We start from the raw sequence: 24,225 nt of genomic DNA, 5'->3' as shown, positions 1-24,225 counted from the left end.
GGGCGTGGCAGTGCTGACGGCGAGACACAGCTGGCAGGTGATTAGATTTCACAGGAGGTACGTGTTAATCTAATCATCTGTTGTCTTTAACAGTAAGCGGCCGGGAGCAGGAGAGGGGAAAGGATACGGACGTGGCTGAAAAGTCGCGTCTTGCTGGAGAGAGGACTTTATTTAAAACCTTGTGATTATTAAAACCTTGTTAAAACCTGCACGCGGGGCTCCTGTGCCGTGTCTGACAGTGGGACTGCGAGGAAGCAACTTCCACACTGCCTTTTGTAGTTTGACATCCTGTGTTAATAACTATTTTACTTCATTTTTTTTTTGTTACTACATTTAACCAGGTTTTATAAACCCAGCAATGCACTGTGAGAAATAGTCTGCCACATCTATATGAGTCAACACTGTCTTGGCATTTTGCAGCCTGAACTGTCTGACCTTAAAAATAACTCAATTTCATGATCAAACTATGGCTCTGTAACGCAGCCATCAAATCAACATTTTTTGACAATTTATTTTCAACTTATGGAGCTTTAATTAAGTTGCAATTTAGTGCGATGTGCACACGCCCTGTCTTGCCTCATAGTGTCTCCTTAAATTAATAAACGGTGTCCAGCAGCAGATCTAATAGGATATAAGAGCAGCTGATAATGTGAAGGGCTCACACTTCATTTCACGTCTGTGTGATTGCAGCATGCTGGTCAAGAGTATAAATGGAAAAGGTTGTCTGAGCGCACTTGAGCACTGCCTGGAGTGGAGGGAGAAGAGACGAGTCATGCACGGTGCTGAGTCACACTCACCCACAACTTAAAGGAGCGCAGAGTCCCATTAGTCTGTGCGGTGGTGGTGGTGGTGGTGGTGGTCAACAGGTGAGCAGCATGGGATGGAATGGCATGTGGAATCATACAGCACAAGATGAATGGAGAGCGTGAAGGTCAGTGGTGAAAAGGGCTCATGCACAGTTAATATGGGGGATTTTACAGAAGCAAAGGATGAGATATGACTTCCACTAGTGACACACAACATACAAACAGAGAGTACTGTATTTTCCGGACCATAAGGCGCACCGGATTATAAACAAACTGCCGATGAGCGGGTCTATTCACGTCTTTTTTCATACAAAGGCACACCGGATTATAAGGCGCATTAAAGGGGTCATATTATGATTTTTTTCTAAATTCAAAACACTATTTTGTGGTCTACATAACATATAGTGGTGGTTATTTGGTCAAAATGTTGCATAGATTATGTTTTACAGATCATCTTCAAGTCGCTTCAGGATGCGGCGTTTTGTGGGCGGTCTTATTTACGTGGCTCACCTTCGACAGCGTCTTCTCCCCCGTCATCTTTGTTGTAGCGGTGTAGCGTGCAAGGACGGGAGTGGAAGAAGTGTCAAAAGATGGCGCTAACTGTTTTAATGACATTCAGACTTCACTTCAATCCAATAACGTCCAATCCGTGGCTCACTAGTGCAACAACAACGCCGGAAATGTGTCCCGTGAAAAAACGTCCGACCGGAGCTCTCTAATAACTAAAGTTCCTTGGGTGAATAATGTAAACTCACTATACCGGTATGTTTTAGTGCTTTCATGGCGAGTTTACTGACAGATATAAGTAAGAACTTTACACTACTTTATATTAGAAATGGCGACAGCGGAGGATGAATGTCCCATAATAAGAAGATAGAGAAAAAGAAGTAGCTTATCGCAGATTTTCAGGACTTATGCAGATCCCAAATACAGATCAGCAGGTACCAGAAGGTAAGAAAGTTGCTTTTGCATATCATTGCAAAACAAAACACCAAATAATATGTCTTACCTTATACACACATCATAATAATACTCGTATGTTGAAGCACAGTACAATTTATCAAGCGGTGCGGCTTCGTAGCTTACCAAAGTCGTACTAAAACATTTTGATAGATTTTTGAGCGCCGTGTGTAATGTTCTATATTTTCTTTTTTTTTTTTTTTTTTTTTTTATGTCCTGTCCAGCTTCTCAGGCAAATCATATAGTTGATGTAGATGCCCATGTCGGCTGTTCAGATTTACTTTACAAAAGAGAAGTGTAGGATACTTCTCTTGTTGCCTTATTTGTATTTGACTTTATTAAATGTATTTATATTATCATTTAGTGCAGCCGGGCCGGAGCAGGAGGGGATAGAAAGAGAAAAAAAAAAGAAGACAGAGGGGGAAATTGTGGGGACAAGAGGGGGATTAGACAGAGAGACAAAAACAACAACAGCAAACAACAACAACAACAACAATAGAGCAACATCAGCAAATATGACATGTACAAATATGATGGTAAAAGTAATAGCAAATAAGCAGTTAGCGAAAAAAAAAAAATAATACAGAAATGACAATGAGCATTATTACACTACAAATGGATCAATACAAATACCAATAGAAATAGCGCTATTGATAATGAACAATACCAATAATTTACCTTTATTATCAACAATACAGTTGTTTAAATGCAACAATACATATACGTAATGATAACTTGAGATACGAAAGAATGCAGAAAAATGGAGGGGGAGAAAGAGAAGCAACCTACATTAACCTTGTAGATTGTTATAGTCACAATAGGTTAAGCTTTGTCAGTGTGCCATGTGTTACACCCAGTTTACCCTAGGGCAACAACGTTAATATATGTTTGATGAAACGTGATTATGTGCATGAGTGTAAGTATGCATATGTACTTGTATATGTACAGAATGTGTATATGTGTTTGTACAATGAATGTATATGTACAGAATGTGTATATGTGTTTGTACAGTGAATGTATATGTACAGTATGTGTATGTGTATGTTTGTATATTGAATGTGCGTGTGGATGTACGAACATTAGGTAGGTAAATATGTACTGTATTTGTGTATGTATGTGGGAGCGTAGGTACCTATGTACGTATGTGAGCATATGTGAATTTGCATGTACAATACATTCGACTCCCAGAGTGCGTGGGAGCCAGAGCACGGCCCCATCACCCCCGAGAGCCCAACCCACAAACAGGAGGCGTGGTGCCCAGGGAACCAGGGACCACCGCCCCCACGCAGCCAAGCCGGCCAGCGACAGGAACCCCAGAGCCCGACCCACCGTACCGCCCACAAGGGCCAGCAGCAGGCCGCAGACAGACGCACCCGGCAGAGGACAGGGCACGAGAAAAGCAGGGGACAGCCAGACCCCAAGCCAGCGAGAGACCACACCCCACACGGGCAGAAAGGCGAGACGCCCCGCCCGAGGGACCCAGAGACTCCCCGCAACCGGACGGGAAGACCGCCCCCGCCCCACCGGCAACCGGGCCCCCACGAGCCCACCCCCCACCCCCGGAGAGCGCGGCGAGGCCAGCCCCCGGCCACCCCACCCAAACCGGCCGCCGCAGGACCACCCAGGCACAGGGCCACGGGAACCACCCACCCCACCCGCAGGGACCCCAACGATGGAGATGGAACAACCAGCAACCGCCCCGCCGAGCCCCCCCCCTGAGGGAGGGGAAAAATTAAAAAATAATATTAATAAAATATATCATCTTCAAGTCGCTTCAGGATGCGCCGTTTTGTGGGCGGTCTTATTAACGTGGCTCACCTTCGTCATCTTTGTTGTAGCTGTGTAGCGTGCAAGGACGGGGGTGGAAGAAGTGTCAAAAGATGGCGCTAACTGTTTTAATGACATTCAGACTTTACTTCAATCCAATAACGTCCAATCCGTGGCTCACTAGTGCAACAACAACGCCGGAAATGTGTCCCGTGAAAAAACGTCCGACCGGAGCTCTCTAATAACTAAAGTTCCTTGGGTGAATAATGTAAACTCACTATACCGGTATGTTTTAGTGCTTTCATGGCGAGTTTACTGACAGATATAAGTAAGAACTTTACACTACTTTATATTAGAAATGGCGACAGCGGAGGATGAATGTCCCATAATAAGAAGATAGAGAAAAAGAAGTAGCTTATCGCAGATTTTCAGGACTTATGCAGATCCCAAATACAGATCAGCAGGTACCAGAAGGTAAGAAAGTTGCTTTTGCATATCATTGCAAAACAAAACACCAAATAATATGTCTTACCTTATACACACATCATAATAATACTTGTATGTTGAAGCACAGTACAATTTATCAAGCGGTGCGGCTTCGTAGCTTACCAAAGTCGTACTAAAACATTTTGATAGATTTTTGAGCGCCGTGTGTAATGTTCTATATTTTCAATGGAACATATAAAATGTTGGTGTTGTTTACTTGAGTCATATTGCAGTCTACACGTATCGCTTAAGTGTGACTGCCATCTACTGGTCACACTTATCATTTCACCATGTACCAAATAAAATAGCTTCGAGGTCGGTAAGCAAAACCAGAATCATTCGGTACATTAGGCGCACCGGGTTAGAAGGCGCACTGTCAAGTTTTGAGAAAAAAAAAAGTGTGGAGGGAGGTGTGGCCAGCGCTGCCTGCAGGAGCAAAGGTCACCGCCTCTGTCCATGTTGCTGAGGACAGAGCACCATCAGACAGGGGCGTGGCAGTGCTGACGGCGAGACACAGCTGGCAGGTGATTAGATTTCACAGGTGGTACGTGTTAACCTAATCATTTGTTGTCTTTAACAGTAAGCGGCCGGGAGCAGGAGGGGAGAGAGGATACGGACGTGGCTGAAAAGTCGCGTCCTGCGGGAGAGAATACTTGTGATAAAAATCTATGTACATTAAAACTTTGTTCAAACTTTGCACGCCTGGCTCCTGTGAAGTGCATGTCAGTGGAACCGCTAGGAAGCGACTTCCACAAAAGGATTTTAAGTGCACCTTATAGTCCGGAAAATACGGTAATATTAATATTGAAGAGTATTGGACTTAGTATAGAACCTTGCGGAACACCTTACACACAACGCTATGGGCTGTGTGGGACTCAAATGGAGGAGAACGACCACCCGTCTCCCGAACCATGCCGTGACAGGCTATGTTTGCAAGCTCTTGGTTTGAGCAAAATAAAGCGCAAAGCAATGAATGAGCGGTTCCAATCTCTCGTGCACGACAGGACAGCTATGCTGAAAAAAATAAATTAGCGAAAAAAACACTTTTCTGTAAATTAGAAATATTGCCACATTTAAATCTTCACACTCCTACTAATCACTCTCAGACAAAAATTACAGATTTCAGCTAAAACGTCTGTGTTTGCTTTTTGTGTGATTTCCTACGTAATTGTCGAATATAACATTATTCACAGACGCATGTGCCTCAAACTGCAGTCACGTTAGCATGCAAACGGCCTTGAAAAGAGAGAAAATGAAAGCGGAGACTGTGGATTAAAGGCTAATTCATAATGGTGAGTCATTTGTAGGAGTCCACAATGTTAATAGCCGAGGTCAGCTCTGTTGTAAATGAATGGCCAATGTCAGAAAAATTGTATGTAAATGATCAAAAAACGTTCCGTTCTCTGAGTTCCCAGTGAACAGACAAGAGGCTGTCTTTGTTGCACCAAGCCAAAGGCTTGGAAAATTCCGCTGTGTACGATGGGAGGAGACGGGAGGGGTTATCTATTTCGATCCAAGACCTGCCCATGCTCGATCCAGGACCAGTCCAAGCCCGAGGCATCTTTTTATTTTGTGTTAATGTGACCGAAAACAATGGCTGTTTACATACCCCCCCATTCCTTTAGAAACAGCTGTTGTTATGTAAACAGGGAAAGTCCAAATAAAAAGAGGTGGCGTACAATCTGTAGACTGTACAAGAGTACAGCCCAGACGTTTCTCCTCAAGTTGAGCCAAATTTAATTCTGTCTCTGTTTGATTCCTTGCTTCTTGTCTCGTTTAATAGATGTCATCAGTGTTTGAACCTGACAGCCACCTTTACACAACAGTTGAAACAGTTTTAAACAATTTAAAGCTATTTCTGTTCAGTCCCATGGGATCGTTTCAGATCTCAGTTTAAGTACAAAGTCTTTTAGTCATTTTAGGTAAAGTCTCATCTGTTTGATTAATGACTATTTTAGCAGAGTGACTGACAATCTTGTTTTAATAACATACAGTAAGTGCCATTTTTTATTTGACCTCTTTTTCAAAGTAATGCACATATTTGAGTTCAGTTTGCATTGCTTCATGAACTATGAACTGTATCCAATATGTAAATTAATTCATTTTATTTATATTTTATGGTCTACCTCCATATGAATGTGATCTGTGGTCAATGATATATATTTTACTACATTTTTGTGCATTATTAACCACATTATTTTCAAGTTATTTTATGCAAAATTCTCACATATTTAAAAATAGAAAAATTAATTGCTTGTTTGATTTATGAATATTATCTTTGTACATAGAAACTTAGCTGGATGTTATGTTAAGGATTAAATTTATTTTTGGTGCAGTCACTGATATTGTAGCTTCCATTTCGAAAATGTATCTTTTTGAGCTAGTTTATAAAAACATGAAATGAAAAAGTAAAATAGTCAATGATGCATCGGCATGCTGTGATGATACTTACTTACTTACTTTATTTGTCGCCATGGAGGCGAGGATTAGTGATTTAGAAGTAGCTAAAACACTGCCAACTGCGGATGGCTTTTAGCTGCGAGCTCGGTATCCATGTCTTAAAGTGAAGTGATGTGAATTATATTTATATAGCGCTTTTCTCTAGTGACTCAAAGCGCTATTACATAGTGAAACCCAATATCTAAGTTCCATTTAAACCAGTGTGGGTGGCACTGGGAGCAGGTGGGTAAAGTGTCTTGCCCAAGGACACAACGGCAGTGACTCGGATGGTGGAAGAGGGGATCGAACCTGGAACCCTCAAGTTGCTGGCACGGACACTCTACCAACCGAGCCATGCCGCCCCAAGCACCTCTTCCTGAGGGTGTTTCAGTGTTATAACTTCACCTTTATCTTTAGTTTTTAGGCCAAAATGCGTCCGTTCTCCCTCTTCTGTCTACACACTGTTTGTAAGTACTCCGTGATTTTGCGCTGCCGAACATGCTCCTCTGCTTGTAAACGACGCGCTGTCATGCCCGTTAAAATTGTTTAAAATAAATACATATGGGTAACCGGTACTTTTCAAACAGAGTATAGTACCGTTTTTGATTCATTAGTACCGCGATACTATACTAGTACCGGTATACCGTACAACCCTAGTTTAAATTGACCGTAATGTAGCACGTGTATTCAATTAATATAGGAAGCTGGTTTTAGATTCATTTTTCAGTGTAAACAACATTGAAGTACAATAACTAATAGAAAGCATGTTGAAAATTAGTCATCATTAATGCTAACTCCTTTGTCACAAATTCAATATTTAAAGTACAGTATTTTTCGGACTATAAGTCGCAGTTTTTTTCATAGTTTGGCCGGGGGTGCGACTTATACTCAGGAGCGACTTATGTGTGAAATTATTAACACATTACCGTAAAATATCAAATAATATTATTTAGCTCATTCACGTAAGAGACTAGACCAGGGGTCGGCAACCCGCAGCTCCGGAGCCGCATGCGGCTCTTTGATCACTCTGATGCGGCTCAGCAGCTTACTTGCCGAACCCCCCGATTTTCCCGTGAGACTTCCGGAATTCAGTGACTCTCGCAGAAAACTCCCGGGATTAATATTCACCCTTACATCTATAATAAGGGCGTGCCATGATGGTACAACATTTGACGCCCTCTACAAACTGTATTAATAGTGTGCCAGCCCAACCACTTGTTATACAGTATGCATCTTCTGCTTGCACACGTACGTGACAGCAATGCATACTTGGTCAACAGCCACACAGGTTACACTGACGGTGACCATATATAACAACTTTAACACTCTTACTAATAATGCGCCGCACTGTGAACCCACACCAAACAAGAATGACAAACACATTTCGGGAGAACATCTGCACCGTAACACAACATAAACACAACAGGACAAATACCCAGAATCCCATGCAGCCCTGACTCTTCCGGGCTACATTATACACCCCTGCTACCACCAAACCCCGCCCCCACCCCAACCCTGCTCCCTCACACATCAACCCCCCCCCCCCCCTCTCTGTGCGTCGGTTGAGGTGGGCGGGGTTTGGTAGCGGGGGGTGTATAATGTATCCCGGAAGAGTTAGGGCTGCATGGGATTCTGGGTATTTGTCCTGTTGTGTTTATGTTGTGTTACGGTGCAGATGTTCTCCCGAAATTTGTTTGTCATTCTTGTTTGGTGTGGGTTCACAGAGTGGCGCATTATTAGTAAGAGTGTTAAAGTTTTTTTTTTTATACCGCCACCGTCAGTGTGAGCTGTGTGGTTGTTGACCAAGCATGCCTTGCTGTTATCTACGTGAGCTAAGCGGAAGCCTCATACATATATGCTGTACCAACACGGCACGAATGACGCTGACAAGCGCCATTCATTTAGAATCCGTGGGCCGCACCAGCTTTCAAATTCCACATAAAGGTGTGGGCAGCGTGTCTGAGACACCTGGTTTATACATAGCACAAAGCAAAAAAAAACTTCGTATGCAGTGTTATTTCATTTAAAATTTCAAAAAAATTTTGCGGCTCCCATTGTTTTCTATAATTTGTGAAACTGGTCAAAATGGCTCTTTGACTGGTAAAGGTTGCCGACCCCTGGACTAGACGTATAAGATTTCATGGGATTTAGCGATTAGGAGTGACAGATTGTTTGGTAAACGTATAGCATGTTCTATATGTTATAGTTATTTGAATGACTCTTACCATAATATGTTACGTTAACATACCAGGCACGTTCTCAGTTGGTTATTTATGCCTCATATAACGTACACTTATTCAGCCTGTTGTTCACTATTCTTTATTTATTTTAAATTGCCTTTCAAATGTCTCTTCTTGGTGTTGGGTTTTATCAAATAAATTTCCCCAAAAAATGCGACATATACTCCAGTGCGACTTATATATGTTTTTTTCCTTCTTTATTATGCATTTTCGGCCGGTGCGACTTATACTCAGGAGCGACTTATAGTCCGAAAAATACGGTAGCTTTGCTTTAAAGGTAAATGAGCTCTCAAAAGCCAACTATTTACCTTCTTTGTTTTCCAACTAGTTTGCATCTTTATGAATGAGAACGTGCACGTAATGTATGTATTGTGTTGCCTTCAAAATGAAAGACTCACCTCACATTGCAGGACTGCGAATCTTTGTTGAGCTTGTTGAACCATGATTGTTGGGCCTGGCGACATTCTGCTCTTGTGATCAACCCATCCTCATCCAAGTCCAGGCCCAGGAACACTGACCGAGCGGTGTCTCTTTCCTTGGCGGTCAGCAGGCGCACCAGTGAGTTCTACAAAAATCAGAACCTGTCTGTAATTAGTTCCTTATTGACCGAAGATATAAAACAACATCATTTTAAACACTAACACTTAAGGTGTGACTAGATTGTTTAAAAAAGGACTTTGCAAATTGCATTGAAACACAAAATGAACCTGGTGCTGACAATCAGCAAGGGCACCACTGAACTGAGCACAATACATCAATCACATTGAATTTGGTAACATCAGTAGGACTACTGTGTTGACAATTGTCCTTTTGTGGTGAATTATACCATGTACCATTTTCTTATATGATTGTGAGCTGGCATGTGTTTGTATTTGGTCACAGAATCCTTTAGAGGATTATTCTACTAAGGTCAAAAGTGCACATGTCCATCACAAACTCTCCAGAGAATGGTGGCCTTTGCCCCCAGGAAATTGCAATCCGACAGGAATGCAGGTTTGGATTTTAGGAGGAAGTGCAAAGACATTAGGAACATCTGGTAGGAAGCCCTCACAAGTAGGAGTAGAGGATAGGGGTCGGAGGTCACCCGACTCAAACCGATCACAGGAAATAGGTTGACTGACCGGCCCCAAGGCTAGAGCAACAAAGAGTAACTGTCTTCGTGTAAAATGTATTTAAGGACAGTTGTCCAAGAAGACAGCAGAGGAGTGATCAGGCCCATACTCTATCTCCTGGAATCTGTAGTTCCAGTCTGAGGCTCACTGAAACAAATAAAGCTTTTTGTTCGACGATTCCTCGTTGGCGTTTTCTTGGCTCATCACCCATCACACGACCATTAAATATACATCACCTTGAAAGTTGCAAGTAGATTTGTTGAACATTGTGTCTGGTGCAGAACTAAAAACAAGTGCGTGGGGCGGAGAGTGCACACAAGAAAATACTATCTGGGTTTTCTGTGAACAATTGGACAGTTGGAGCAGGCTCGAATAAGTACTTCAGCCCTTCATTCTAGATTTCATCCTCTACCTCAGTGCAAAACTTCCTCAAAACATAAAACAACATCATCTTAAACTCAGTATGGTGTTACCATAGAGCAAAAATCGCTAACTGGCAGACCATGATCCAAGTACGAACCCAGACAGGCCATCCGATTCAGACCTGGACCTATAGTCAATTATTTAGGTACTTCAAGTTTTGACGGAACACTTCTATTTTAATCGGTGCAGTTTCGTAGACTTTGTGGCACTGGGTTATCGGATCAGGAAATTCACTGACCAATTGCATGCGAGTTAAAACCAGCCCACATGATACTGCACAGCCAATGAAATCTGTGCATTCAAGGCGGTAAACCAGATTTTTGCATTAAGAAATGTTCTGTATCTGGACCGGATTGAACTTAAGTTAAACTGATCACAGTAAATAGGTTGACTGACCAAGGCTAGAACAACCTAAGACCCGGGGTGGACCGCTCATCTGTCAATCAGTTGGGGACGTCTCTGTGCTGCTGACCGCTTGGGATGGTATCCTGCTGGCCCTACTATGGACTGGACTCTCACTATTATGTTAGATCCACTATGGACTGGACTCTCACAATATTATGCTAGATCTACTCGACGTCCATTGTACCGGTCGCCCAGATTTTTGCAGTAAGAAATGTTCTATATCTGGACCAAATTGAACAGGAAATAGGTTGACTGACCGGCCAAGGCTAGAACAACAAAGAGTAACTGTCTTCGTGTAAAAGGTATTTAAGGACAGTTGTCCAAGAAGACAGCAGAGGAGTGATCAGGCCCATACTCTATCTCCTGGAATCTGCAGTTCCAGTCTGAGGCTCGCTGAAACAAATAAAGCTTTTTATTTGACGATTCCTCATTGGGGTCTTCTTGGCTCATCACTCATTACACGACCATCAAATATACAACACCTTGAAAGTTACAAGTAGATTTGTTGAACATTGTGGCTGGTGCAGAACTGAAAACAAGTGTGTGGGGCGAAGAGTACACACAAGAAAATATTATCTTGGTTTTCTGTGAACAATTGGACAGTTGGAGCAGGCTCGAATAAGTACTTCAGCCCTTCATTCTAGATTGCATCCTCTACCTCAGTGCAAAACTTCCTCAAAACATAAAACAACATCATCTTAAACTCAGTATGGTGTTACCATAGAGCAAAAATCGCTAACTGGCAGACCATGATCCAAGTACGAACCCAGACAAGCCATCCGATTCAGACCTGGACCTATAGTCAATTATTTAGGTACTTCAGGTTTTGACGGAACACTTCGATTTTAATCGGTGCAGTTTCGTAGACTTTGTGGCACTGGGTTATCGGATCGGGAAATTCACTGACCAATTGCATGCGAGTTAAAACCAGCCCACATGATACTGCACAGCCAATGAAATCTGTGCATTCAAGGCGGTAAACCAGATTTTTGCATTAAGAAATGTTCTGTATCTGGACCGGATTGAACTTAAGTTAAACTAATCACAGGAAATAGGTTGACTGACCAAGGCTAGAACAACCTAAGACCCGGGGTGGACCGCTCATCTGTCAAACAGTTGGGGACGTCTCTGTGCTGCTGACCTGTCTCCGCTCGGGATGGTCTCCTGCTGGCCCTACTATGGACTGGAGTCTCACTATTATGTTAGATCCACTATGGACTGGACTCTCACAATATTATGCTAGATCCACTCGACGTCCATTGCACCGGTCGCCCAGATTTTTGCAGTAAGAAATGTTCTATATCTGGACCAAATTGAACAGGAAATAGGTTGACTGACCGGCCAAGGCTAGAACAACAAAGAGTAACTGTCTTCGTGTAAAAGGTATTTAAGGACAGTTGTCCAAGAAGACAGCAGAGGAGCGATCAGGCCCATACTCTATCTCCTGGAATCTACAGTTCCAGTCTGAGGCTTGCTGAAACAAATAAAGCTTTCTGTTCGACGATTCCTCATTGGCGTCTTCTTGGCTCATCACTCATTACACGACCATCAAATATACAACACCTTGAAAGTTACAAGTAGATTTGTTGAACATTGTGTCTGGTGCAGAGCTAAAAACAAGTGCATGGGGCGAAGAGTGCAATAAAATACTATCTTGGTTTTCTGGAAACAATTGGCAATAAGTACTTCAGCCCCTCATTCCACATTTCATCCTTTACCTCTGTGCGAAACTTCTTCAAAACTGCCAGGGACTCAAAGTAGAGAAAGTCGGGCCACTCAATGTGACCCTTCTTGTCAGGATCCAGGGCTGCAAACTGAGAGAGGACCTCCTCCTCCTGCTCATCGGTCAGATCCTTATCAAACTGCTGCTTGGATACAAAGTGGTGGTACTGCAGCAACTCGTCCGACACCAGGCATGACTCTACAGCGACAGGGAACAATTCATCACATCCAACCTTGTTAGTCACACAAAGCATTTCTCCAGTTATAATTAACTTCTGGTGACATGTTTCATATAAAAGAAAGACCATCTCCCACGGGTCTATCGAATAATACCTCGGGTCCTTAAGAGCCAAGTAATATTGCCAGCTGTTATACCTATACACATGAGCAATCTTCACCATTATTTATTATTCTAGCAATTGCAGTTACAGCTGATCTTTGTGTCATTAAATGACTCACCTGGGATGAGCTTACACTGCTTAAAGGTCTCCATAAGGCTATACATTTCTTCTTCTGTTAGCAGGAGGTTCAAATTATCCTGCAATAAAAGAAAAGGTAGGATTTGGGGTAATTATGTCACCTCCTTTAGAGCTCAAAGCAATATAAACACAGACAAAAGGATTATAATAAGACCAGGACTAATAATATTCCAGGCTCTATTTAAAGAAAAAGGGTGTATGTTATATTTAGAGATATCAGAGCCTTCACACTGGCTGTCCACATGGTTCAGAACAATGTTTTATACACAAACAGTCTAAAAATCAATTCAAAGAACACTGAACAAGACGTGACATATTCTCGCCTTCTCATTCAAGTCTGTACCTGAGCGGAAAATCAACTGTTTTTTGGAAGCCTGGACAAAAAAAGCTTTAGAATCAGATAGATAATAAAGGTGTCAAAGAGAATAACGCACCTCTTCAAAGATATTTTGAAGAATGTTACTCCCATATCTTAATTATTGTGTTGAAATCTGGGGTAACAATTAGTTAGTTTATCATTTCTTCGGTCAATGGTCAACAAAATAAACAAACAGTTTTACATAAACAAACAGATGTACATTCATAAACAAGCACATTCATAAATTAAAAAAAAAAATGTTGCAGACCGAACAGGTTTAGGCTGAAGTTGAACACGTATTGCGCCTAACCCTATAAACAAAGTTAAGTACAAGATGAGCTTCCAAAAAAAAAAAGAAATTTCCTTTTCACATTATCTTATAAATACACATTGTACACAACATAAATACTGTTCAATTATATACACAGTAAAGGCATGTGAAATATCCTTGTACACGTGTTAGTTAAACCTTTGCACCAATTATATACTATATACAAACAATTCCATTATATTTATATCCCACATTTAGTTTTTAATTAACATTGATCATAGTATTAACTACTGTGTTGATTCAAGAGTGATATATTTTTCCAAGACATTGGTCTTAAAGTGGTTTTTAAATGTGTGAATGGAACTGGAACATTTGAAGGAATCATCCAAGCTGTTCCACAGATGAACCCCCCTGACAGAAACACATCTACTTTTTAAAGGGGAACATTATCACAATTTCAGAAGGGTTAAAACCATTAAAAATCAGTTCCCAGTGGCTTATTTTATTTTTCGAAGTTTTTTTCAAAATTTTACCCATCACGCAATATCCCTAAAAAAAGCTTCAAAGTGCCTGATTTTAATCATCGTTATATACACCCGTCCATTTTCCTGTGACGTCACATAGTGATGCCAACACAAACAAACATGGCGCATAGAACAGCAAGCTATAGCGACATTAGCTCGGATTCAGACTCGGATTTCAGCGGCTTAAGCGATTCAACAGATTACGCATGTATTGAAACGGATGGTTGTAGTGTGGAGGCAGGTAGCGAAAACGAAATTGAAGAAGAAACTGAAGCTATTGAGCCATATCGGTTTGAACCATATGCAAGCGAAACCGACGAAAACGACACCACAGCCAGCGACACGGGAGAAAGCGAGGACGAATTCAGCGATCGCCTTCTAACCAACGATTGGTATGTGTTTGTTTGGCATTAAAGGAAACTAACAACTATGAACTAAGTTTACAGCATATGAAATACATTTGGCAACAACATGCACTTTGAGAGTGCAGACAGCCCAATTTTCATCAATTAATATATTCTGTAGACATACCCTCATCCGCTCTCTTTTCCTGAAAGCTGATCTGTCCAGTTTTGGAGTTGATGTCAGCAGGCCAGGGAAGCTAGGGTCGATATTCTTCTCTTGATCATCTTCGGTGGCATAAGGGACGGTGTGAGCCAAGACATCCAGGGGGTTTAGCTCGCTCGTCTGCGGGAACAAACTGCCGCCATTGCTTGCCGTGCTACCGAGGTCCTTTGTCCCTGAATTGCTCACACACTCCGGCAGATTCAATGGGGGTCTGGCGGCAGATTTCTTTGACTTTATCGTTGGAAATGCATCTGCTTTGAGTGTCGCAGGATATCCACACATTCTTGCCATCTCTGTCGTAGCATAGCTTTCGTCGGTAAAGTGTGCGGAACAAACGTCCAATTTCTTGCCACTTTCGCATCTTTGAGCCACTGGTGCAACTTGAATCCGTTCCTGTTCGTGTTGTTACACCCTCCGACAACACACCGACAAGGCAAGATGTCTCCAAGGTACGGAAAACAGTCGAAAAAACGGAAAATAACAGAGCTGATTTGACTCGGTGTTTGAGAAAATGGCGGATTGCTTCCCGATGTGACGTTACGTTGTGACGTCATCGCTCCGAGAGCGAGCCAAAATTCACCCATTTAGAGTTCGGAAATCGGTTAAAAAAATATATGGTCTTTTTTCTGCAACATCAAGGTATATATTGACGCTTACATAGGTCTGGTGATAATGTTCCCCTTTAAGCTCGTTCTTATGTTTGCTTTCTGAAAGACAGCTGAACCTCTGAAGTCATAGGGACTCTCCATAGGTTTGAACCTCTCCTGTAGACACCCAGGCAGCATGTGGTTATGAGCTTTATACGTCACAAGAGCAGTGTTGAGGTCAACAAGATCGTGCAGTTTTAATGTTTTTAATTTAATAAACAGAGCATTGGTATGGTCATGATAATCCGCATAATTTACAATTGTAATCGCTTTCTTTTGAAGTGAGAACATAGAATTGATGTTTGATTTGTAATTGTTACCCCAGATTTCAACACAATAATTAAGATATGGGAGTACGAATGATTTATATAATATGTTAAGAGCCTTTTGATTTACAGCGTTTTTAATTTTATGTAACATAGCAATATTTTTTGCCATCTTTGTCTTGAGTATATTTATGTACACTTTCCAATTTAATTAATCATCTATATAGATTCCCCAAAATTTTGTTGAATACACCCTTTCTATCTCCATCTCATCAATTTGTATATGACACTGTATGTTATTTTTCCTATTTCCAAAAATTATATATTTCGTTTTATTTAGGTTGATTGATAGTTTATTGGCATCAAACCATTGCTTTAGTATGTGGAGTTCACTCTCTACAGTCTCTAGGAGTTGGCCAAGGTCTTGCCCAGAACAGTACAGACTTGTATCATCAGCAAAGAGAATACAGTTGAGTTTTTTAAAGATTTTACAGATATCATTAATATACAATAAAAACTATTTTGGTCGCAGTACAGAACCTTGGGGTACTCCATGTGTTATAATCTTTTTATCTGAATCTACATTGTTCATATGCACATACTGTTATCTGCCACCAAGATAACTTTTCAACCAATCATGAGCAAGACCTCTGACACCATACCTCTGCATTTTGTTTAAAAGTAATGTGTGATCGATGGTGTCAAAGGCCTTGCTCAGGTCAATAAAAACGCCAACAGCAAACTCCTTATCAATTGCAGTGGTTAACTGCAAATCAAACATCAACTCTATGTTCTTACTTCAAATGAAAGCGATTAGAATTGTAAATTATGCGAATTATCATGACCATACCAATGCTCTGTTTATTAAATTAAAAACATTAAAACTGCACAATCTTCTTGACCTCAACACTGCTATTGTGACGTATAAAGCTCATAACCACATGCTGCCTCGGTGTCTACAGGAGAGGTTCAAACCTAGGGAGAGTCCCTATGACCTAAGAGGTTCCGCTGTCTTTCAGAAAGCAAACATAAGAACGAGCTTAAAAAGTAGATGTGTTTCTGTCAGGGGGGTTCATCTGTGGAACAGCTTGGATGATTCTTTCAAATGTTCCAGTTCCATTCACACATTTAAAAAACACTTTAAAGGGGAACATTATCACCAGACCTATGTAAGCGTCAATATATACCTTGATGTTGCAGAAAAAAGACCATATATTTTTTTAACCGATTTCCGAACTCTAAATGGGTGAATTTTGGCGAATTAAACGCCTTTCTATTATTCGCAACGTGACGTCACATCGGGAAGCAATCCGCCATTTTCTCAAACACATTACAAACACCGAGTCAAATCAGCTCTGTTATTTTCCGTTTTTTCGACTGTTTTCCGTACCTTGGAGACATCATGCCTCGTCGGTGTGTTGTCGGAGGGTGTAACAACACGAACAGGGACGGATTCAAGTTGCACCAGTGGCCCAAAGATGCGAAAGTGGCAAGAAATTGGACGTTTGTTCCGCACACTTTACCGACGAAAGCTATGCTACGACAGAGATGGCAAGAATGTGTGGATATCCTGCGACACTCAAAGCAGATGCATTTCCAACGATAAAGTCAAAGAAATCTGCCGCCAGACCCCCATTGAATCTGCCGGAGTGTGTGAGCAATTCAGGGACAAAGGACCTCGGTAGCACGGCAAGCAATGGCGGCAGTTTGTTCCCGCAGACGAGCGAGCTAAACCCCCTGGATGTCTTGGCTCACACCGTCCCTTATGCCACCAAAGATGATCAGGAGAAGAATATCGACCCTAGCTTCCCTGGCCTGCTAACATCAACTCCAAAACTGGACAGATCGGCTTTCAGGAAAAGAGCGCGGATGAGGGTATGTCTACAGAATATTGATGAAAATTGGGCTGTCTGCACTCTCAAAGTGCATGTTGTTGCCAAATGTATTTCATATGCTGTAAACCTAGTTCATAGTTGTTAGTTTCCTTTAATGCCAAACAAACACATACCAATCGTTGGTTGGAAGGCGATCACCGAATTTGTCCTCGCTTTCTCCCGTGTCGCTGGCTGTCGTGTCGTTTTCGTCGGTTTCGCGTGCATACGGTTCAAACCGATATGGCTCAATAGCTTCAGTTTCTTCTTCAATTTCGTTTTCGCTACCTGCCTCCACACTACAACCATCCGTTTCAATACATGCGTAATCTGTTGAATCGCTTAAGCCGCTAAATTACGAGTCTGAATCCGAGCTAATGTCGCTATATCTTGCTGTTCTATGCGCCATGTTTGTTTGTGTTGGCATCACTATGTGACGTCACAGGAAAATGGACGGGTGTATATAACGATGGTTAAAATCAGGCACTTTGAAGCTTTTTTCAGGGATATTGCGTGATGGGTAAAATTTTGAAAAAAACTTCGAAAAATAAAATAAGCCACTGGGAACTGATTTTTTATGGTTTTAACCCTTCTGAAATTGTGATAATGTTCCCCTTTAAGACCAATGTCTTGGAAAAATATATCACTCTTGAATCAACACAGTAGTTAATACTATGATCATGTGGGATACAAATAATAATAGAAGTATAATTGTTTGTATATAGTATATAATTGGTACAAAGGTTTAACTAACACGTATACAAGGATATTTCACACTGTGTATATAATTGAACAGTGTTTATGTTGTGTACAATGTGTATTTATAATATGTTGTGCAAAGGAAATTTCATAATTTTTGGAAGCTCATCTTGTATTTGACATTGTTTATAGGGTTAGCCTACACCCTGTCGGTCTGCAACATTTTCAATTTATGAATGTACAACTGTTTGTTTATGTAAAACTGTTTGTTTATTTTGTTGACCACTGACCGAAGAAATAATAATAAACTAAATAAGCAGATTTAAATCGTAGTTTGGAGCAAACACTCTTTACATACCGGCTCTGAATAAACTATTGCTACATTTATAGTGGGCTGAGTTGTGTGAATCAGTCCTTGACCGCGGTGTCTCCGTAAATAACCCTTGTAGCACCTTGCAATGTATTGGCTTGTTTGGAGAAATGACTATTGATGTGTCACAATAAGAAAGATCAGGATAAATCTGTTCGAAATGTTCCACTGTGATCATTCATGCTAACATAATGCTGGTTCTCTTGGTATACAAGCAAGCAAAAGGATTACAATCCACCGTCTTGTGAAATGAATGACAACTGAGGAGGTTTAGGTTTTAAATTTCAACGTACCGTATTTTTCGGAGTATAAGTCGCACTGGAGTATAAGTCGCACCTGCCGAAAATGCATAATAATAAAAGAAAAAAACATATATAAGTCGCACTGGAGCCCGGCCAAACTATGAAAAAAACTGCGACTTATAGTCCGAAAAATACGGTACTTAATCTTCTTAAATGAAATTCTTGAATAGACATTCAATTGCAAAGCTGTCATCCCATTGTGATTTTGAATGATCCTACCATTAAAGCCCACTTTTACTACTGCATCTACCTGTATTTTATAGGATGTTATTTAAAGTGTCATGTACTCAAAAGTTTACTACCTTCTTAAAGAAAATACTTCATTTTCCGGACCACTGCCGATGAATGGTCTATTTTCGATCTTATTTCATGTATAAGGCGCACTGGATTATAGGGCGCATTAAAGGAGTAATATACATATATTATTTCTAAATGTAAAACACTTCTTTGTGGTCTACATAACATGTAATGGTGGTTCTTTGGTCAAAATGTTGCATGGATTATGTTTTACAGATCCTCTTCAAGTCGCTTTCTGACAGTCGCTTCAGGATGCGCCGTTTTGTGGGCGGTCTTATTTACGTGGCTCACCTTCGGCAGCGTCTTCTCACCGCCATCTTTGTTGTAGCGGTGTAGCATGCAAGGACGGGGGTGGAAGAAGTGTCAAAAGATGGAGCTAACTTTACTTAAATCAATAACGGAGCAGCATGTCCTCATCCGCCAGAAATGTGTCCGACCCAAACTCTAATAACTAAAGTTCCTTGGGTGAATAATGTAAACTCACTACACCGGTATGTTTTAGCGCTTTCGTGGGGAGTTTACTGACAGATATAAGTAAGAACTTTACACTACTTTATATTAGAAATGGCATCAGCAGAGGATGAATGTCCCATAACAAAAAGATAGAGAAAAATAAGAAGCTTATCGACTACGGCGTCGCACGGACTACAAAGGCGGACACACAACATTTTTCAAGACTTATGCAGATCCCAAATATAGATCAGCAGGTATCAGAAGGTAAGAAAAGTTGCTTTTGCATAAAATTGCAAAACAAAACGCCAGATAGTATGTCTTACCTTATACACACACCATAATAATACTCGCATGTTGAAGCACAGTACAATCCATCAAGCGGTGCGGCTTCACAGCTTACCTAAGTCGTACTAAAACATTGTGATAGATTCTTGAGCGCCGTGTGTAATGTTCTATATTTTCAATGGAATTCATAAAATGTTGGTGTTGTTTACCTGAGTCATATTGCAGTCTACACGTATCTCTTATGTGTGACTGCCATTACATTGCAGTCTACATGTCTCTCTTATGTTTGACTGCCATCTACTGGTCACACTTATTGTTACACCATGTACCAAATAAAATAGCTTCGAGGTCGATAAGCAAAACCAGAATTATTCCGTACATTAGGCGCACCGGGTTATAAGGCGCACTGTTGAGTTTTTAGGGAAAAAAAGGATTTTAAGGGCGCCTTATAGTCCAGAAAATACGGTAACGGTGTATTATCTCTCTCTTTGTTGCGGGTCCCAAACTCTGGAACGATCTCCCTCTCCATGTGAGACAGGCCCCTTCTTTGGCTACTTTTAAGAACCTTCTTAAAACCCATTTTTATTCACTGGCTTTTAACCCAGCATGTGACTTTAAACTGTTTTTTAGCTTTTAACTTTTTTAACTGTTTTTAACTTTTAAACTGTTTTTTGTCATGTCTGTGTGATTATGTTTTTGTTTTGGTCATGTTCGGTTTTGTTTTTGGACTTTTTGTGCACTTTTGTTTTGTCACCATAGCAACCATTAGTTTTCACCCGTCACGTCACGCACATGTTTCACATTTTGAGTCACGCACCTGTTTTTGTTAATCATGTCTATAGTATTTAAGTTCATCGTTTTCAGTTTGTCGTTCTGACGACATCTCTACATTTATGCTCTGCACATTTCTGACTCTTTTTTCATGTCCATCGTTCACGCTGCTCCTTTTTGTCCATGCCAAGTAAGTTTTGTTTATTATTGCCACAGTTAGTGTTTTTTTGTTGTTCATAGTTTTTGCCTTTGTGCAAGTGTTTGGTTTCATAGTTTGTTCTCCGCCATTGTGCGCACCTTTTGTTTACTTCCTTGTTTTGTATTTATAGTGTTTAAATAAAAATGTACCTTCACTCCCGTCTCGCCCGAGCCAACTTTCCGTTGCATCCCGGAAAAGCAAACACCCAGGACCAAGTCATGACATTTTTTATCTAACAAATTGTTCTTAGGGTAATTTATATTTGCTTTTCAATGTGTATTTTTATTTCTGTTTTAAATGTTATTTTTTAGTCTGTCCTTTGCCTCTATGTTTTTATGGTGTACATCCCTATGTTTTTCAACTGTACTTGTTTTTAAAGGGCTTTATAAATAAAGTTGGTATGGTATGGTATTATGCTATGAACATTATTTGGGAACTGCTTTCCTTTTTGATTTACCAGACTTTCTCATGTATAATATGAAGAGTGATCAAAATAACAAACTGTGAGTGCAAGTGAAATGGTGTCTGCATAACAGTATAAAAATATCAGTCCCAAATAATTCACAGTTTTGTATATCAAACACATTTCTCTATCCAATATTTGATTCATTTTCAATTCTGACCCTAAAAAGTGTAACGCAGTATTTGGTCTGGCCCAAAGGGATGAAGTGCAATAACATCATATAATTTTTTAATCCTACCCTAGCAGCTCAGTGAAATGACACATCACATTTCTGCCAAACATATATTTTTTGGCTGTATTTATTATCTTCTTCTGTTGACATTTTCTTAACCGGTTTAATTCATATGAAAATAAAAAGCATTATACTGGATATCAAATTGGAATGTTACTGCAACAAGGGCAAGACGTGAGAGAAAGACAAGTATGAGCCCCTCTTTTTCGAAAATTGTCAGTTTTCACAACTCCAAACAAACACCGATCTCCTGCTGATGAGACAACTAAAGGCGATGCAGTGGAAAAGTGTGTCTCCCCATCTGAGAACAACACAACACCTCAATGGAGCACAAGGTGTCTTTTGGGAGTGGAAATCTTAAGGCACCTCGCATATCGAATACAAGTCAGGGGCTATGATTGAATTATAAATCACTTATTGATGCATCTTTAATTATTATATGGTATAATATAAAGATGTCCGACAATATCGGACTGCCGATACCATCGGCCGATTAATGCTTTAAAATGTAATATCGGAAATTATCGGTATCGGTTTAAAAAAGTAAAACGTATGACTTTTTAAAACGCCGCTGTGTACACGGACGTAGGGAGAGGTACAGAGCGCCAATAAACCTTAAAGGCACTGCCTTTGCGTGCCGCTACGGCGTTTCACACACACAAGTGAATGCAAGCATACTTGGTCAACAGCCATACAGGTCACACTGAGGGTGGCCGTATAAACAACTTTAACACTGTTACAAATATGCGCCACACTGTGAACCCACACCAAACAAGAATGACAAACACATTTCGGGAGAACATCCCCACCGTAACACAACAGAACAAATACCCAGAACCCCTTGCAGCACTACCTCTTCCGGGACGCCACAATATACACCCCCGCTACCCCCCACGCCCCCACCTCAACCCCCCCCCCCCCCAAACCTCGCCCACCTCAGCCTCCTCATGCTCTCTCAGGGAGAGCATGTCCCAAATTCCAAGCTGCTGTTTTGAGGCATGTTAAAAAAAAGAATGCACTTTGTGACTTCAATAATAAATAATGCAGTGCCATGTTGGCACTTTTTTCCATAACTTGAGTTGATTTATTTTGGAAAACCTTGTTACATTGTTTAATGAATCCAGCGGGGCATCACAACAAAATGAGGCACAATAATGTGTTAATTCCACGACTGTATATATCGGTATCGGTTGATATCGGAATCGGTAATGAAGAGTTGGACAATATCGGAATATCGGATATCGGCAAAAAAGCCATTATCAGACATCTCTATTATAATATTTATGAGTTGTTATAATATTTATTATGAACACTACCTATAAAGCTTCACATAATGTGTGAAGTGAAGTGAAGTGAATTACATATATATAGCGCTTTTTCTCAAGTGACTCAAAGCGCTTTACATAGTGAAAGCCAATATCTAAGTTACATTTAAACCAGTGTGGGTGGCACTGGGAGCAGGTGGGTAAAGTGTCTTGCCCAAGGACACAACGGCGGACACTCTAACCACTATTGCAGTCTACACGTATCCCTTATGTGTGACTGCCATCACATTGCAGTCTATACGTATCTCTTATGTATGACTGCCATCTACTGGTTACACTTATCATTTCACCATGTGCCAAATAAAATAGCTTCGAGGTCGGTAAGCACAACCAAAATGATTCCGTACATTAGATGCACCGGGTTAAAATGTGCACTGTCGAGTTTTGAGAAAATGAAAGGATTTTAAGTGCGCCTTATAGTCAGAAAAATACGGTATATTGACCTGCATTGAATTTGTTTTAGTATCTTAATTGCAAAAAAATGATCACTAACACAGGCGCACACGCACATGCACAATCACATCCTTCTATCAGTCCTTTAAGTGGGACAAAGCTTATGATAGTGCTTTGCCCACATCCTGAGGAAGACCGAGGCATACAGTAGGATAAACATTACAGTGGAGCTGTATCATGGGTTGTATGAACAGTCTTTCACACAGCAGTCTACTTTGAGGACTTACTGTAAATCCACATTTGAGGAAATCCTGTGTAAAGGAATTAAAGGGGAACATTATCACCAGACCTATGTAAGCATCAATATATACCTTGATGTTGCAGAAAAAAGACCATATATTTTTTTAACCGATTTCCGAACTCTAAATGGGTGAATTTTGGCGAATTAAACGCCTTTCTAATATTCGCTCTCGGAGCGATGACGTCACAACGTGACGTCACATCGGGAAGCAATCCGCCATTTTCTCAAACACCGAGTCAAATCAGCTCTGTTATTTTCCATTTTTTTCGACCGTTTTCCGTACCTTGGAGACATCATGCCTCGTCGGTGTGTTGTCGGAGGGTGTAACAACACGAACAGGGACGGATTCAAGTTGCACCAGTGGCCCAAAGATGCCAAAGTGGCAAGAAATTGGACGTTTGTTCCGCACACTTTACCGACGAATGCTATGCTACGACAGAGATGGCAAGAATGTGCCGGAGTGTGTGAGCAATTCAGGGACAAAGGACCTCGGTAGCACGGCAAGCAATGGCGGCAGTTTGTTCCCGCAGACAAGCGAGCTAAACCGCCTATCGACCCTAGCTTCCCTGGCCTGCTGACATCAACTCCAAAACTGGACAGATCAGCTTTCAGGAAAAGAGCGCGGATGAGGGTATGTCTACAGAATATATTAATTGATGAAAATTGGGCTGTCTGCACTCTCAAAGTGCATGTTGTTGCCAAATGTATTTCATATGCTGTAAACCTAGTTCATAGTTGTTAGTTTCCTTTAATGCCAAACAAACACATACCAATCGTTGGTTAGAAGGCGAT

General features: G+C 41.0%; 1 protein-coding gene across 2 annotated transcripts in view; it reads right to left on the bottom strand.

The window, feature by feature from the left end:
* Window positions 1-24,225, bottom strand: part of phf24 (PHD finger protein 24) — a 110,839-nt gene that overhangs the window by 15,019 nt on the left and 71,595 nt on the right. Inside the window, exons 4-7 of one of the 2 annotated variants that reach the window (XM_061980855.2) lie at window positions 12,820-12,898; window positions 12,357-12,559; window positions 9,097-9,263; window positions 798-830 (exon numbers count right to left, since the gene is read on the bottom strand). In XM_061980855.2, coding sequence (XP_061836839.2) covers window positions 798-830; window positions 9,097-9,263; window positions 12,357-12,559; window positions 12,820-12,898 — 482 coding nt within the window. The remainder of the gene's footprint in view (window positions 1-797; window positions 831-9,096; window positions 9,264-12,356; window positions 12,560-12,819; window positions 12,899-24,225) is intronic. The other variant, XM_061980856.2, reaches the window with a different exon arrangement.

Source organism: Nerophis lumbriciformis, linkage group LG20 (assembly GCF_033978685.3).
Source record: "Nerophis lumbriciformis linkage group LG20, RoL_Nlum_v2.1, whole genome shotgun sequence".
NCBI lineage: Eukaryota > Metazoa > Chordata > Actinopteri > Syngnathiformes > Syngnathidae > Nerophis > Nerophis lumbriciformis.
Note: the sequence above shows the minus strand (reverse complement) of the source record. Positions and strands in the feature narration are given on the sequence as shown.